Raw genomic sequence first — 14,902 nt, forward strand, 5'->3', positions numbered from 1 at the left:
GGAGTAATTTAATTGCCAAGTGTCGAAGCCGTCTTCCACGCAGGCGAATGCTATGGACGGAGTTAGTCCGATGAGTGATAGAGTGCAAAGTTACAAAGTTGGGTGAGTGATGATGTGCAAACTAAAGTCCGATGAGTGAAATGTGACGCTTTATAAAGTTCAGTGAGTGAGGAAACAATTAACTCCAAAAGGCATATAATTATTTTTCATGACTTTTTGTCGAACCCCATCTACACGCACACACGCAGTCAAAATTCATTTGGAATTTTAAGAATTCGTCAATCGTCGTGAAATTATAATTAGAAGGACCTGAATTTCTATTTCTTTATCAGATTTGAAAAAAAATCCGGTTTCAGTACCAGTTCAATGGAGGATCAATCGAGATTTTCTTACGTAAAGAAGCAAAAGGCATCGTTTAATAATCAAAGGCCGGAATCATTCGCCGGCGATTATGACTTCGGAGAGAGTACTGATCGGCGATTCGCATACTCCCGGCAAGCCTCATTCCGTCAGTCAACCTCCACTGCTGAGCCTCATACTCCAATATCGATAAATCCGTCAAACGGTTATTTTTTGCACAACTCTGCTGAGGATAAACTGTATTCATTTGGAATTTTAAGAATTCGTCAATCGTCGTGAAATTATAATTAGAAGGACCTGAATTTCTATTTCTTTATCAGATTTGAAAAAAAATCCGGTTTCAGTACCAGTTCAATGGAGGATCAATCGAGATTTTCTTACGTAAAGAAGCAAAAGGCATCGTTTAATAATCAAAGGCCGGAATCATTCGCCGGCGATTATGACTTCGGAGAGAGTACTGATCGGCGATTCGCATACTCCCGGCAAGCCTCATTCCGTCAGTCAACCTCCACTGCTGAGCCTCATACTCCAATATCGATAAATCCGTCAAACGGTTATTTTTTGCACAACTCTGCTGAGGATAAACTGTCGTCGAAGGATTTGGATGAAAAGTTCTCCTTCATTTCGTTAATTTTTGGAGGTTTGAGGTCGGGAAACAAGCAAATGAGAAGACTTTTTGTCTTGATTTCACTCAATGTCGCGTATTCTACGGTTGAGTTGTGCATTGGCCTCTTCACTGGCCGAGTGGGTATGTAAATTTACATAATTACATTTATTTAATTGTTATTTGATTTTAGTATTAGTAGGCATAAAACAATTTCATGAATTGGTTAAGAGTATATGTTATCAAATCTACAACTTATCCATACCGGTTGAGTGAAAAAATAATAATAATAATAAAATTAAATTAAATTAAATGGTATAGGTTGGGTATGTTTCTCTCCAAAAATTTTAATCTTTTGTTACTATTTAGATTGTCAAATCAAGCAATTTCACCGTGATTTTATAGGGATCATATTTCTATTGATTTATTCTTTCATTTATGTCTTCTACGAACGAATAATCTTTGGTTTCAGGTCTGGTGTCTGATGCATTTCATTTGACATTTGGCTGTGGGCTCTTGACTTTTTCGTTGTTTGCAATGGCTGCTTCTCGACAACAGCCTGATTCTATATACACCTATGGGTGAGATTCTTAAAAAAGATATGTATAACTTACTAGACAATAGAATTCATTTTTAGGGTTTAAGCTTCCCAATTAATTATTATTGGTCTTGTAACATCTAATCACTGCCTTTCTCTATGAATCCATTGGGTGATTCTTGTGGTTAGTAGTGTCTTTTCATAATAATATGCGTGATTATCTTATTTACTTGTTATGGTTAATACTTCATTTTCCTTGTAACTATATATTGAGGCGATGTTCAGTTGCTTTCCTTCAATTATGAGGGTAAAAAATTGAATTAATAATTATTTAAAGCTGAATAATTTGGTGATAACGCATGCTCAATTTCTGTATTCTCCACCAGGTACAAAAGGCTGGAGGTTTTGTCTGCATTTACCAATGCTGTAAGTACTTGACATTTATGCCCAGTTATTGATTATTAAATCCTTTGATTTCCCCCTTGGTGATGGAGGGGCCTTAATAAAAGCAATAACGAAATTACTAGTCAGAAAAAGTTCAGAATCTATTTTCTCCTTCTCGAGGGTTTTATATATATTTTATACACAAAATAAATGATATTCTGAATTTTATACTCTCCCTCTTTCTTGCTCCCGACCCTTTATTTCTCTCAAATGCATCTTCGGCTAACACAGCAATATTTTTGCGTGTGCTACTTGTGTAGACAGTTGTTTCTTTTGTTCATGTCATTCTCCATAGCTGTGGAAGCACTTCATGCATTCATACAAGATGAGTCTGAGCACAAGTAAGTTGGTATTCTCATGTTATGCAGTTCTCTTAACAATTTTTGCTGTATAGCACATTCTCAAATCAAATGACCTTGTAATGTTAGGTTTGATTTGGTAGGCTCTTATGCAACTTATCATTCAGTCAGAATCATCTGAGATCCCTAGGGAAGAGGATCAAGTTAACCCTTGCGAACACCCTGATGAACTATATCCCTTCAACCCTTTGAGTAAAATGCGGCTAAAGAGAAGGAAGGAAAATCCATGGAACTATGCAACAACAGCTGTCCATATGTAGGCATTAAACAATAAGGACTTATGAGTTTGATGGTTGATGAAAATAATTCAACTAAATAAAGCCTTATCCCATATCCGCAGCTCGTTTCTCTCCTTCTCTCTCATGTTCCTGCCAAAAGCCTGTATTCTTCTTGCTAAAACAGAAAAAGAAAGCAACTCTTCAAAATGAAAAGAAAGATAAAAAGCCATCATCAGATAAAAAATCTATGTTTTCTTGCCTGGGACACTTTTTTTCTTTGGTCAGTTATTCCAGGGTTTGAATTTATTGGGTTTCAAACATGCAGAAAATTCTAGGACTTCAAAATAGTGGTTAGTCAGATAAATTTGGGATAATTTTCAATTTTTCCTCTGTTTTAACAATATGACCACGTTTTACCTTGTGTTTTTTTCGTGTTTGTAACAAAACAAAGAAATGAGATTGACCATTCTGCCTACATAAGTTAATTTGACAGGAAGCTGGAGCAGGAATTTTAGTGTATTATATTTTATTTGTCTACGGTTTGCTCTTAGGTTTGTAAAAGGAGTTAAACTGATCATTGATCTTATTCTTACCCAATTTAGGCATTACCTGATCGTCTCAGCTATCACAAATTTAATGGTAAATCTCATTGGTGTTTGGTTCTTCAGAAGCTATGCTCGAATTAATCTGGGTAAGTCTCTTGGTCATTTTTAGACTTGTCTTTACCAACCTTCTTTTCTTTGAATGCTTATGTTTCATTAAGTTGATAAATCATCAGTTTGTGAATCCTCTGACTTTCATTTAGGTACCTGTCTGTAGGATAGTACCACATTTGGATCACTGATTTAATTTAGACATGGTCTGCAAGAAATCCTTAACTTGGATCACCTACACAAGTCAAGCCAGCGGCCTTTGATAATTGATGTGCGTTTTGTGTTATAATCTGGGGGTTGAAAGTCCATTTCATTGTCTTGACTACAAATACAATGAATGAAGAATGCCATGTTCATCTTATAAGTCAGTTTGTCTCCATTAACAGTATTCTGGGACTTCAACTCAGATTTGTTTGTGCCACCAGTTTCTTTGTACTTGTATGAGTGACTATTTCCAACTTTTGTGATTTCTTTTTGTTCTTAAATTAGCAGATTTAAATGCAGTGGTATAAATGAGTCAAGAATCGAGTTAACTGTAATGGCTGTTGCTCATGTATTAAGACTGGTTAACCCCTTTCCCACACTATGCTTTGTTGCGTGTAATAACAAATTTGATGTGAACATGATGATTCTTTTGGGCATTACATCCCCTCTCTCACACTTTCAGGCATGGTCCTGTATCATATAATATAGTCCTAAACATAGCTCCTGCATCTTGGTTATACTTTATGGGTTTTGCCTTTCTTCATATCACTAATTGCTTCACATCTGATTTGACCTGAGTATACTTTTTTTAATCATTTTTTCTACTCATAATTTAATAACATGGACTTTGGATATCTAGTGAAATAAAAACTTCTTGTTGGATGGATCTCAGTAGGTTTGACGATTTTGAAATGGAACCAACTTATATGTCCTTTCTTGTTTGTTGACAACATTTGTCTTGATGAAATTCATCACTGGTTCTGGACTTTGACGCCTTAATTTGTAGGCAGCTTCTCTCTGTGTGTGTAGTTCTGTTCCTCTACTTTTTGTGTCCTTATCTTTTCAGGAGATGTTTATGCCATTTTTTTTCTTTGCAGTTTACAGGAAAGCTGAAGATATGAACTACCACTCAGTTTGCCTACATGTTCTTGCTGATTCTATTCGCAGGTATGAGATGCATCATTTATGAATGAATGTATGTCCTGTGGAGTATATATATAAAGTGGTAAAATTCATTAGAAGGACTTGTAGCGAAATTTCAAGTAGGTCACTTTTTTTACTGGTATCAAACTAGTCACTGATCTTCATATGTGTTTCAACATTTGTCACTCTGTCCATTCCTGTTAGTAACCTGTAATGGCACAATGATGTAGCAACCTACTTGGAAGTTGGGTTGCTTGTTTGAAATTTGAAATCACAAAAAAAAATGTTTTTAGTAACTCAATTGACAATTCCCTGTAAGTTCAGTGGCTAGTGAACTCTTCCTTATAATATACATATTATATTTGTGTTCATAAATCTTAAGTCGTATATCATTTGTTTCTCAGTGCAGGTTTAATCCTAGCGTCCTGGTTGCTGAGCCTCGGGTAATTTGCTGCCACTCATTGAAGATATAATTCCAGATAAAGTTTACACCCAATGAAATCGTGACAGTCATAACAATTTTCTTTCCTGTAGGGTTAAAAATGCCGAAGTCTTGTGTTTGGGTCTAGTTTCAGTCACAGTTTTTATGCTTGTCATGCCGCTCTTTAAAACCACTGGTGGCATCTTGCTCCAGATGGCACCACCAAGCATCTCTTCTTCAGCCTTGAGCAAATGTTGGAGACAGGTCAGATTCTTGCATTTCGTCAACAGATGAAGTAAATAACAAAATTTACATGTGACAAACTAATATTTGATACAACTAAATTAACAAAATTTAGGATAACTTGTGATTTAGCAAAAATATTTCTATATCGGGAAAATGACAAATAGACAAAATCGGTCAAGAATGAGAAAAATAACTAATGCAAAGATGCACTTTCAATAAAAGTTTCTTTCGCCTGTATTAAATAGTTGGGATTGTCATGGAAGGTGTTGTGGAGTTGTTCTAAGTTGGTCAGCAAATACTAGATGTTCTGTGTGATTCCACATAGCGACTTAAAAGTGTCCTTATCTTATGCATAGGTTAATTCCCGTGAAGACATTTCAGAAGTTTCTCAAGCTCGTTTCTGGGAGTTGGTGCCAGGTCACGTCATTGGATCCATTTCATTACAGGTACATGATTGATCTATTTGTGTAAATGGCCTCCGACAATACCAATGACAGGAAAGTATGGTCTAATATTGCCATGCACCCTTTGGATAACGTGTGCAGGTGAAGAAGGGAATGGATGATCACCCGATACTCCAATACGTCCATGGTTTGTACCATGATCTTGGAGTGAAGGATTTGACTGTTGAAACTGATCATGCCTAAGCTTCATTTTGTTATCTTGTCGTGAGGAAGTGTAGTCTATTGTCAGGTGTCCCGAATCTAAAGAATGGCAAGTAGAAAGGAACAGACATATACTTCCAGATAAATGGAATATGGCTCAGATTTTGTTATTTTTTGGTGTTATATTTATAATTCTAAATAGAATTTTTCTTCTACCTACGTTCTGAATAGGATTAAGGAAGTGTCATTTGTTTAGTATATTTATGCATCAGCAGTAGTTCAGATTATCAGATATGTCACGTGTATCCATGACATTAATGTTTAAGACTGCTCTAGTAAATCACCTTGATATGTTATATGGAATCCCATGTCTAAACGTTGTAAAACGTATCTGGTTGTCAATACTTAAGCAATCTACACGAGATTAGTAGAATTTACATCAAATTGACATTAAAATGATCAAGGGTTCTCTCAGCTTTAAATAATAAAAATTTAATAAAATAAAACTTTCTGTAGAAATACAAAAAAACAATTTCAAGAAAAATCGAGTAGAAATGCAGAAGCTCAAATATAAATACTTATGAGTTGAAATCAAAATCTTCAGCCGATAAGGCTGCAAAACGAAGCAGCCAAAACAGTTTACCCAAAATCTGAATTGTCTCCTTAATTCTTCTTTAAGGAGAAACATAAAAGTACAGGGATCAGAACATGAAATGTTGGACCATGTCAAGGTGCCAAATGACTAAGATTGAATGAAGCCATCATCTGTGCAAATTCCTGAGCCATTTGCATCTGTAACTGCATCTGCATCACTTCAGCAAGAGCCTCTTCCGGAGTCAACCCGGTCTTCTGTGGCTGATTCCCACCCGCTCCCGTGGAGGAATTTGGATTTTGTGCTGGGATTTGAGTATCCGGTTCATCATCCTGGTAAAGTCCTGGTTTCACCTCAGAAGTGGCACAATAGGTATGCACCTTGAAATCACACTCCCCTCTAGAACAAATATAGGACCAGTTCTTAGAATTCAACTGTTTTGTGCAAATTTTGCAATGCTGATCAAGATTTCCTGCTTGCTCTCCCGTGGTAAAATTGATTATAAGCTCGTGCTGATGGGCTTTGTGGTTTACATTTGGTGGTAAATACGTACAATGGACATGAAGATCGACTTCACATGGAGGACAACAATAGGAGAAGGAATTTCCGGGTGCACCACATCCGGTGCACAAAAATGAGCCACTGCAGTAGGTTGGGTTTGGGACGAGGGCAAGAGGGTGCAACTGGTGGGACGGATGTTTAACGTAGCGATTTGCATTCCCACAGTGCTCGTGGAGAAAGAAGTTGCATCTCCAACAAGCATATATCGAATCGTTGCACATCATTTGACATCCATGGCATCGAAATTGTTGCCCTGCCTGAACCCTGTAGAGATTCAAATTATGCTCATGGCTGAAATGTTTGTATTCCATTTTTTTCCCTTGTCCCCACTCTTCCACCTATGTGCGTTAACTTATATATATATATATATATATATGTACACAACCAAGGCAGCAGTGGACTGATTCAAGATCTCAATATTGTGGGCTTAAAATAATCATTGTCCTGGTCTTTCATGGGCAAGTGGAAGGTTGGATAATGAGTCTTCTGAAGACAGCTTCAAATATGTCTCATCCCTAATAATTTAAAGCTTTTAGATAAAGGCATTAGAGAAACAGAAGACATGTGTTCATATCTCGCAGTCATCTCTTTATGAAAATTGTGCACATATCAAAGGAGTGTTAAAGACACTTTGAGTAAATTTTTTTTCTCTAAATTAAAATTCTTTAGACGATATGCTTCTTCAAAATTGAGAATAAGATAATTGTTGATCTGTGGTGGTGATAAAGAAAAGTTGCTTGATGCATTGACATAGACTTTTTGGAGTGAGAAACAAAGAATGAGTTGTCTTTTGTATATTCTTCTTGAATTAATGCAGTAAAATTGGGAATTGACTTCAGAAAGCTTCTCAGAAATTTCCTCCATGTACTTTGACTTTGTAGATAGGCATATTTCCAAGTCAACTATTACCATTTCCTTTTTATTATAGAGAGATACAAGTGGTTGCTGCCAACCTTCCAAGTGCTTTTCTATTACATGTGCAGGGAAGAACTAATGGCATATTATTTAACAGTTAATCAAGAATACAATTCTTTAAACGGATAGATTATTGCTTGGGGAACTGTTATAACTATGTATTTCAATGGAGGGGAAAGTGGGAACAAAGTCCCTCGTCGACTAAACATGACTCGATAGTGATAGTAGGTTTATAAAAAGATTGGATTCATAATCTTCTGAATTCAGTAATGAACATGTGCAAGGAAGAAATAATGATGCACTAGTCGTGGTAATCAAGAATACTATTATTTAAAAATTTCAATTTTTTGTCTTGAAAGAACATCGATCGACACATTGATGCAACAATGAGGGACTGAGGGTGTACGATGCACCCAAGTCCAGCCTGCATCTGATGGTCTCTAAATGATTTGTCATGCTACCGTGTGAAAGAGTTCATGTTGGTCTTGGGTTTTAATGAGTCAACTTTTAAGGGCTTAAAAGAAATAAATAAATAAATTGTGGCTCCCTACTGCCTACTGATTACTACATCATGTCGGTTTTACTATCAGTTACTCAAAATGCGAACAAAAAAGACTGAAATAAGTTAGTTTCTAATTACCAAAGTTTAATTTATCATCGGCAGACATTAATCTATGATCTGGCATAGATTCTATGCTAATTTCAATTCTTTGTATTATTTTGTTTCCTTCTGTTGGGAAGATTGATATCTTTCTATCAGGGTCAAAATGACTATTAATTTATATCGTTGCTAATCATTGGACACAAGCAATCCACCTATGTCTATCTATTGGAAAATACGCGTAATGGGTCGCCCATGTGAGGTGACCTGACCCGCAAGATTTGAAAAGGATTAGGAGGGAATGTTTTGAATGGAATTTAAATCCATAACTTCTCCAACTTTCTATATAACTACTTGCAACCTCCATATAGGAGTTACGAAAAAAGAGGACAAAAGAATGGCATAAAAAAATGGTGAAAATTCGTATGGAAATTGACATCAAAATTGAAAAGTCTCTAGAACCATATTTTTGACATGAAATCTCACAAAAAATGGCATTTAGATTTTGGACAATAATCCTCTTCTATTTTGATCGGGATTAGGACCATTGAAGAACAAGAAAATGTGGATTTTGATGCTAGGATAGCAAGGTAATTCGACCACAAATTTTTTTTTTGAAATTTATTATTTCAAGTAAGTTTCTTGACCCGAAATTCATGTCACGGTATGCTGCGATTTCCTACACTATCCTAATCAACCGAAAAGATAGCGCCATGGGAAATGAAGCAACAAGAGTCACAATTTACATCCAAAAACCAAGATCTTTTGCAAGAATGATCCAGTCTCGCAATGCAATTGCCTCCACCCTGAACTACGACCACGACGACCACAAATTCATCCGAATTACTGCTCTAGAATTGATACAACCACCACTGCAACGCCAGTGTTTAATTTTAGTCCACAACACAACCTCCCTGGACAGCACAATGGCATAGAAAATGCTATGACCAATGGGTCGCATCCCTTGGCTCCATCAAGTACCCAGTTACAATCCCCCCAAATACGCTTGCATTCAGCACATCACGAGCATCACCATCCATCCCGTCTCCCATACCAGAACAGCAGCTAATTCTGGCACATTCAGCGGCTTCTACGGCAGCACCAAGGGGGCTACAAAACCTATCTAGAGGAATATTCCGCCCCACATTGCTTATATTTTTGTCCTACTTATCCAATTCTCACGAAGTACAGCCCGTTAGGTTCGTAGTGCCAAATAAGGTTATCTATAGTGCATCTGACTCCTTCCCAACAGTAGAGCTTGTTGGAGGAATTTTGTGAATAGTGACGCCAAAATAAGTATAATGATGGTTTGTAAGTAGGGACAAAGTCGAGGCAAGAGTTGGACTCTTTGTCCTTAAGTCGAATTTGCCCCGCAACGGTGCCTACGGATTTCGGTAATCGACTTCCAAGATACAACGGCTACAATTGTGTTTGTACCACTCCAAAACACAAGTACAACGAACCAAATTTAGGCTTATGTACTCCAAGGATGAAATGAAGGAAAATCAAAATAAATGAAATGATTTTGATTTTGGATAGAAGAGAGGATGAGAGATGTTTTGCATATCAAAATTGTGAGGAATAGGACACCCAAAGGGTCCTATTTATAGACCATGAAAGGGTGTGGACGAAATGGTTGAGGCCAAACCATGCGCCCTTTCCAAACAATGCACCTTTATGAAAAGGTGTCTATTCACTGATTTTCGTCCTTTTTTCGTAATTTCTCATTCATCCGATATTGGTTTTCGAAATGCCAAATATACCCTTCAATACATGCAGAGAAATCAAAATTCTCTTTCGGGGGCATTGCCCCTGAGCCCCCACGGGGGGCGCTGCCCTCTCGACCCCCGCGACCTGACCGGGCAGGTCGATCCCCGTTTGTGCGCCCCGAAGCGGCGAAGTGGCAAACAATTTTGCCTAAACGGATTGAATCGAGCTTTTGAGTATTTGCCCGAAGTTGATACGAAGTCACTTTAATCGATTTTCAATTCCCGATTTATTTAACCAATATCCAACAGAGCTAAGATCTGATCACAGTAAATAAATCGTTAACAGGCAGGCAGTTGTTTGCGCATTCATGCCTTCATCGACAAAAGTCTATTGATCATCATCATATCATTACTGGTCATAACGGATGTGAATTTGGTGCACATATGAACTGTGAAAAGAGCCATATACAGAACAAATAACCTCAAACGATCAAATCCAGAAGTGCTCAGTCCCAAATTCAACAGTCCTTTTATACTCCTTTTCCAAATGGCTTTCGAGGATAACCATGATCATCCTATACATTTGTCCCCTTGACTAAGGTTGTCTAATGTTCACACTATACAAAGTGTTCAGTTTTAAGTGGTTGTAAGCCTCGCATTATGGGTAAACCACTATAGTTTTGCGTTTGATTAGCTTATTTCTTTATTTTCATTTTGTTTATTATTGTTCTCATAAGAAAGGATAAATCTCTAAATCGAGGTACACGAACATAAAGGTTGACATAAATGATGACCAAACACACACACACATGGGAAGGTCTGCATTTTTTAATTCACACGAGACCCACGCACAATGTAAGGGTCAGTTAACCAAGCTGTCACCAAAATTCGGGCAAAGTGGCTTTTTCCTAAATATCTACCCCTGTCATGCTGCCTATTCTCTAAGCTGTTTTCCAGGGTGTTGTTGATTTTTATTTCTCCTTGAAGGACCCTCATTAATAAATAATAGCATGCTTTCCACCGTATGGTGTCTAAAGATTAATGTGTGACAATTGATATCATTTCATTGTCATCTAACGTATACCATTAAATGAGAGATCCATAGTAAGAACCTCGATGACTTGCAGTTGTGTTAACATTGGAAATATATTTAAAAAAATTGTCATCTTACGATCTTCGATTGAGAGCGTCGTTTGTCGCCTTGGACTAGACCTCAATTATGGAACAAAAAAATGCATAATCATGTAACTTTAGCTCCATTAATTTGTAAATAATTCAATTCACATTTTGTCAAATTCAAGTTTCCATTTTATCATGTATGTATTTCAATTTCTTAATCCAATTGTGCATGTTTGGAAGTGCTGAAATTATTATTTTAGTGATTATAAGTTATTGATGGTACATGGTCAAGCGGATAGGGTAGAGAGGTCGCTGATGAGCTGTATTCATCGAATGAAATGACTTACTTGATAAGTGAATAGTAAGTTATGCTTGGCCAGACATGGGCTCAAATAAACTTACCAAACTCAGAATCATGCCATCAAATTCATCTTGAACTAGCAACTACATACAAATCAATTCATTCAAAATTAGGACCAGTAGGTAGGTCCACATCTAAATTTTGTGCTGATGTGGCACTTCTATGATCGAGCTGTGTCAAAATTACTTGCAGACTCTCTCTCTCTCTCACACACACACACGTTTCTCATTTGTCATTTCACAAACCACAAAGAATCGCAGACCGCTTTTCGGTTTTCAGTGAAAAGAAACGATGAAAATAATTCCCGCACTCATATTCACAGCTGTGCGCCTCAATTTTCCATTCAATTCTTAAAAGATTAATCTATTTTCTTAAGGTCTCTCTCTATCTCTCTCTCATTCTCTCTCTGTGTCATTCTGAATTTATCTGCTGTGAACATGGTGTAAAGTTTGAGTCTTTTTCGCTTTGGGCTAATTAGAAGTGGAACCCTAGTCGGGTCTTGTTCTGATTGTGGAGAGTTGTTGGTTATGATTTTGTGTTTTAGATTATTGTAATGAGTTTTTGTTACGATCTGATTAACCTTATACACAATTTTTTAACTTTCTCAGAGTCAGAGTTATGGGTTTTAATGTAGTTGGATTATTCACCTGAAAGGGTTTTTTCTTATTTTCATTTTTGGTACCTCTTCAGTTGACCAGAAATGATTTGTGTGTTAATTTGTTTTTCCAGATGAATTTTGGATTTTTATTCACTCGAGTGTGAAGGCTGTCCAGGGTTTTGATTTTTCTAGCCAGATTAAGCTAATTTTGAATTCATTTTACCAGAAGGAAGAGTGGGTTTTGGATTTCTTGACCGATTAAAATTAGGGTTTTGATTCAATTCTGCATTATACATGAATTTTCACTTTCTACAAAGGTAAAAATTGGGTTTTAACGCATTTGGTTAAGGAGACATAGGAGCTTTCTTTTGTTGAGCACGAATTGGACAGTTGGGTTTGTAAATTTTTGGTTGAGCTGAAAAGAAATTGCCGTGTTTGATTTTGAGGACTTCGTGAATTTCCAATGGCAGATGAAAACCCCGCAATGAATCTTGATCTCAATTTGGGACCTGTTGATGCTTCAGGTGAAAATGGTGACACTGGCTCAGGATCTTATTCTAACATGGATATGAACTTGGAGGATTTGTTAGATGGTCCTGTTCATAGGTTCACAGAAGCTTTTAGGCAGAGGCAGAGGGGTCATCGATGGCGTTCATTATGGAGGCAAGTTCCAATTCCTCCTGAAACTAGAAACCTTGCATTAGAATTGATTGGTGGGGATGAATTACAGACTGGTGAGGGTAGCATTACTACAGAGGAAAGGCCTGTTGAGGTAACCAAAACATGTGATAATGGCAATTGTTATTTGGAAGACGAGGCTCGTAAAAAGAAAGAAGATGGCCAAAAGAATAATGGTGATGTAGGTAGCTTTTTCGATTGCAATATATGCTTGGACTTGGCAAAGGACCCTGTGTTGACTTGCTGCGGTCACTTGTTTTGCTGGCCTTGTCTTTACAGGTGGTTACATGTTCACTCTGATGCAAAGGAATGTCCTGTTTGTAAAGGAGAGGTGACGACAAAAAATGTGACCCCAATTTATGGTCGGGGTAACAATACAGGGGAGCCAGATCAGGACTCTAGTCTGAAGATTCCTCTTAGGCCCCAAGCCCGGCGGGTTGAGAGCTGGAGGCAGACTATTCAAAGGGCTGCATTTACTATTCCAATGGAGGAAATGTTCCGTCGTCTTAGTAATACATTTGATTTGAGTCGAGAGTTGGTTCAGGTTCAGTCTCAAAACTCTGATGGTCCTCGTGAATCACCCGAGAGAAGTAACTCCTTGCTCAACAGAATTCTGACTTCTAGAGGAATGCGTAGAGAACAGAGTCCACAAATGCTGTCTGATGATGTGATTGACTTGACAGAAAGCAGTCCAAGGAACTATGAGGCAAGGGAAAACAGTCGACGTTCGTCACGTTTACTTCGTAGATCAAATACACATCGAGCTGCTTCATTATCTAACCTTACATTTGCATTGAGCTCGCCTGAAAGACTAGCTACTGAAAGGGCAGTTGAATCCTATTTCCGTAACAGTTCTGTAGAAAGAAATCAGGAATTGCCCCCACCAGTTGATGATAGGGATTCTATGTCAAGCATTGCTGCTGCTATACACTCTGAGAGTCAGACAGTAGATAATGTCATTGAAATTGACTCCAGAGTGTCCCTTTCTACTTCGTCTTCCAGGAGAAGAAATGACGCTTCAAGAATTTCGGATATAGATAGTGGTGAATCACGTGCATCTAGGAGGAGACTAAACTGATTTGCATCTTGGTATTTGCAGTCAGATTTCATATTACATTCAAATATTAATATTTCTGAGCACCATATGGATCAAATACCTTGTATTTGTTGTTTGTTCCAATTGAAATGCATGTTTCCTATAGCTGGAAATTTCCATAAGGTATGACAGAACCTTCGAAATTTTGCTGCTTAGAGTTTATAGTATAAAATCTTGTTTTCCTATGTGGTCTTTGGTTTCAATTTTATGTGAGAATTCAAATATACGGTGAAACAACCAAGACCACTATATTAGTTGCATTTCTAAATAACCATGCAAAATTTAACTACATCTGTACATGCGGCCAATACCGTCGATGATCCTTGAAAAATCATGTGATATATGTAATTAAATTGGCATAGAAGCATTGCAATGTTTAATAAATGAATAGTAACCATGCTACTTGACTTTGGTTAAGCTTATTTTGAACGTGTTTTTTCGTGTGTACACGTGTATGTGGCTGTTTTAACATAGTGGAACAGTATGGCTGCATGCATTTATGTTTTCCTAGTATTACTGTTTACAAAATTTTCTTGAACCTTGGATTCTGTTTATAAGAATGGTTCCTGGTCTGTCATTCAGGTTAGCTGAATAAAATCATTAGGAAAGGTGTTCTCAAATCAAAAACTTTAAATGTTATGTCAATTAGCATATTTTTGTACATGTATCTACATGACCTAAATTATTAACAGGCTCTCAAAGCACGTTGAAAATTTGTCCCATAGTCGCTCCACCGACCGAAACACTTGGGAGTTCCCGTGTCAATCACTTCCATTCCTCTCATCATACCATCTATGGTACTCATAGCTAAGGGTCGAACTCGATTATTTCCTAATAATTGTTGTACGTCACAAGTCACACTAATTTCTTGACCAACAGTGTCTCATCCCTTCATGCTTCATTCAATACTATATAAATCCATTGATATTGACAACTTAATTATTCTTTTGACGCCGTTCATAACATTAATTTCTTTTTCTAACTAAAATTTGTAATCAAGATAAGGTGATATGCAAATATTATATGTTTTTGCTCTGTTCACATAAGTCCTCCTCCTTTTCTTCTGTGAGTTGTATGCTAGACGCACCACAGAATT

The 14,902-nt window shown here is 37.2% G+C and overlaps 3 protein-coding genes across 3 annotated transcripts; 2 read left to right on the forward strand and 1 right to left on the reverse strand.

The window, feature by feature from the left end:
* The first annotated feature begins 607 nt into the window (after window positions 1-607).
* LOC111369432 (metal tolerance protein C2) lies at window positions 608-5,919 on the forward strand. Its single transcript, XM_022990952.1, has 10 exons — window positions 608-1,108; window positions 1,437-1,545; window positions 1,889-1,928; window positions 2,211-2,287; window positions 3,126-3,214; window positions 4,259-4,328; window positions 4,709-4,747; window positions 4,839-4,989; window positions 5,328-5,417; window positions 5,517-5,919. The coding sequence occupies exons 1-10, from the start codon at window positions 715-717 to the stop codon at window positions 5,616-5,618; spliced, it is 1,161 nt and encodes a 386-aa protein (XP_022846720.1). The 5' UTR covers window positions 608-714; the 3' UTR covers window positions 5,619-5,919.
* Window positions 5,920-6,123: 204 nt separating this feature from the next.
* On the reverse strand, window positions 6,124-7,078 carry LOC111376408. The gene has a single exon (XM_022999372.1). The coding sequence runs from the start codon at window positions 7,038-7,040 to the stop codon at window positions 6,303-6,305; it is 738 nt and encodes a 245-aa protein (XP_022855140.1). The 5' UTR covers window positions 7,041-7,078; the 3' UTR covers window positions 6,124-6,302.
* Window positions 7,079-11,591: 4,513 nt separating this feature from the next.
* Window positions 11,592-13,991, forward strand: LOC111369441. The gene is made up of 2 exons (XM_022990963.1): window positions 11,592-11,810; window positions 12,164-13,991. The coding sequence occupies exon 2, from the start codon at window positions 12,496-12,498 to the stop codon at window positions 13,786-13,788; it is 1,293 nt and encodes a 430-aa protein (XP_022846731.1). The 5' UTR covers window positions 11,592-11,810; window positions 12,164-12,495; the 3' UTR covers window positions 13,789-13,991.
* The last annotated feature ends 911 nt before the right edge of the window (window positions 13,992-14,902 follow it).

Source organism: Olea europaea, chromosome 2 (genome assembly GCF_002742605.1).
Source record: "Olea europaea var. sylvestris chromosome 2, O_europaea_v1, whole genome shotgun sequence".
Lineage (NCBI taxonomy): Eukaryota > Viridiplantae > Streptophyta > Magnoliopsida > Lamiales > Oleaceae > Olea > Olea europaea.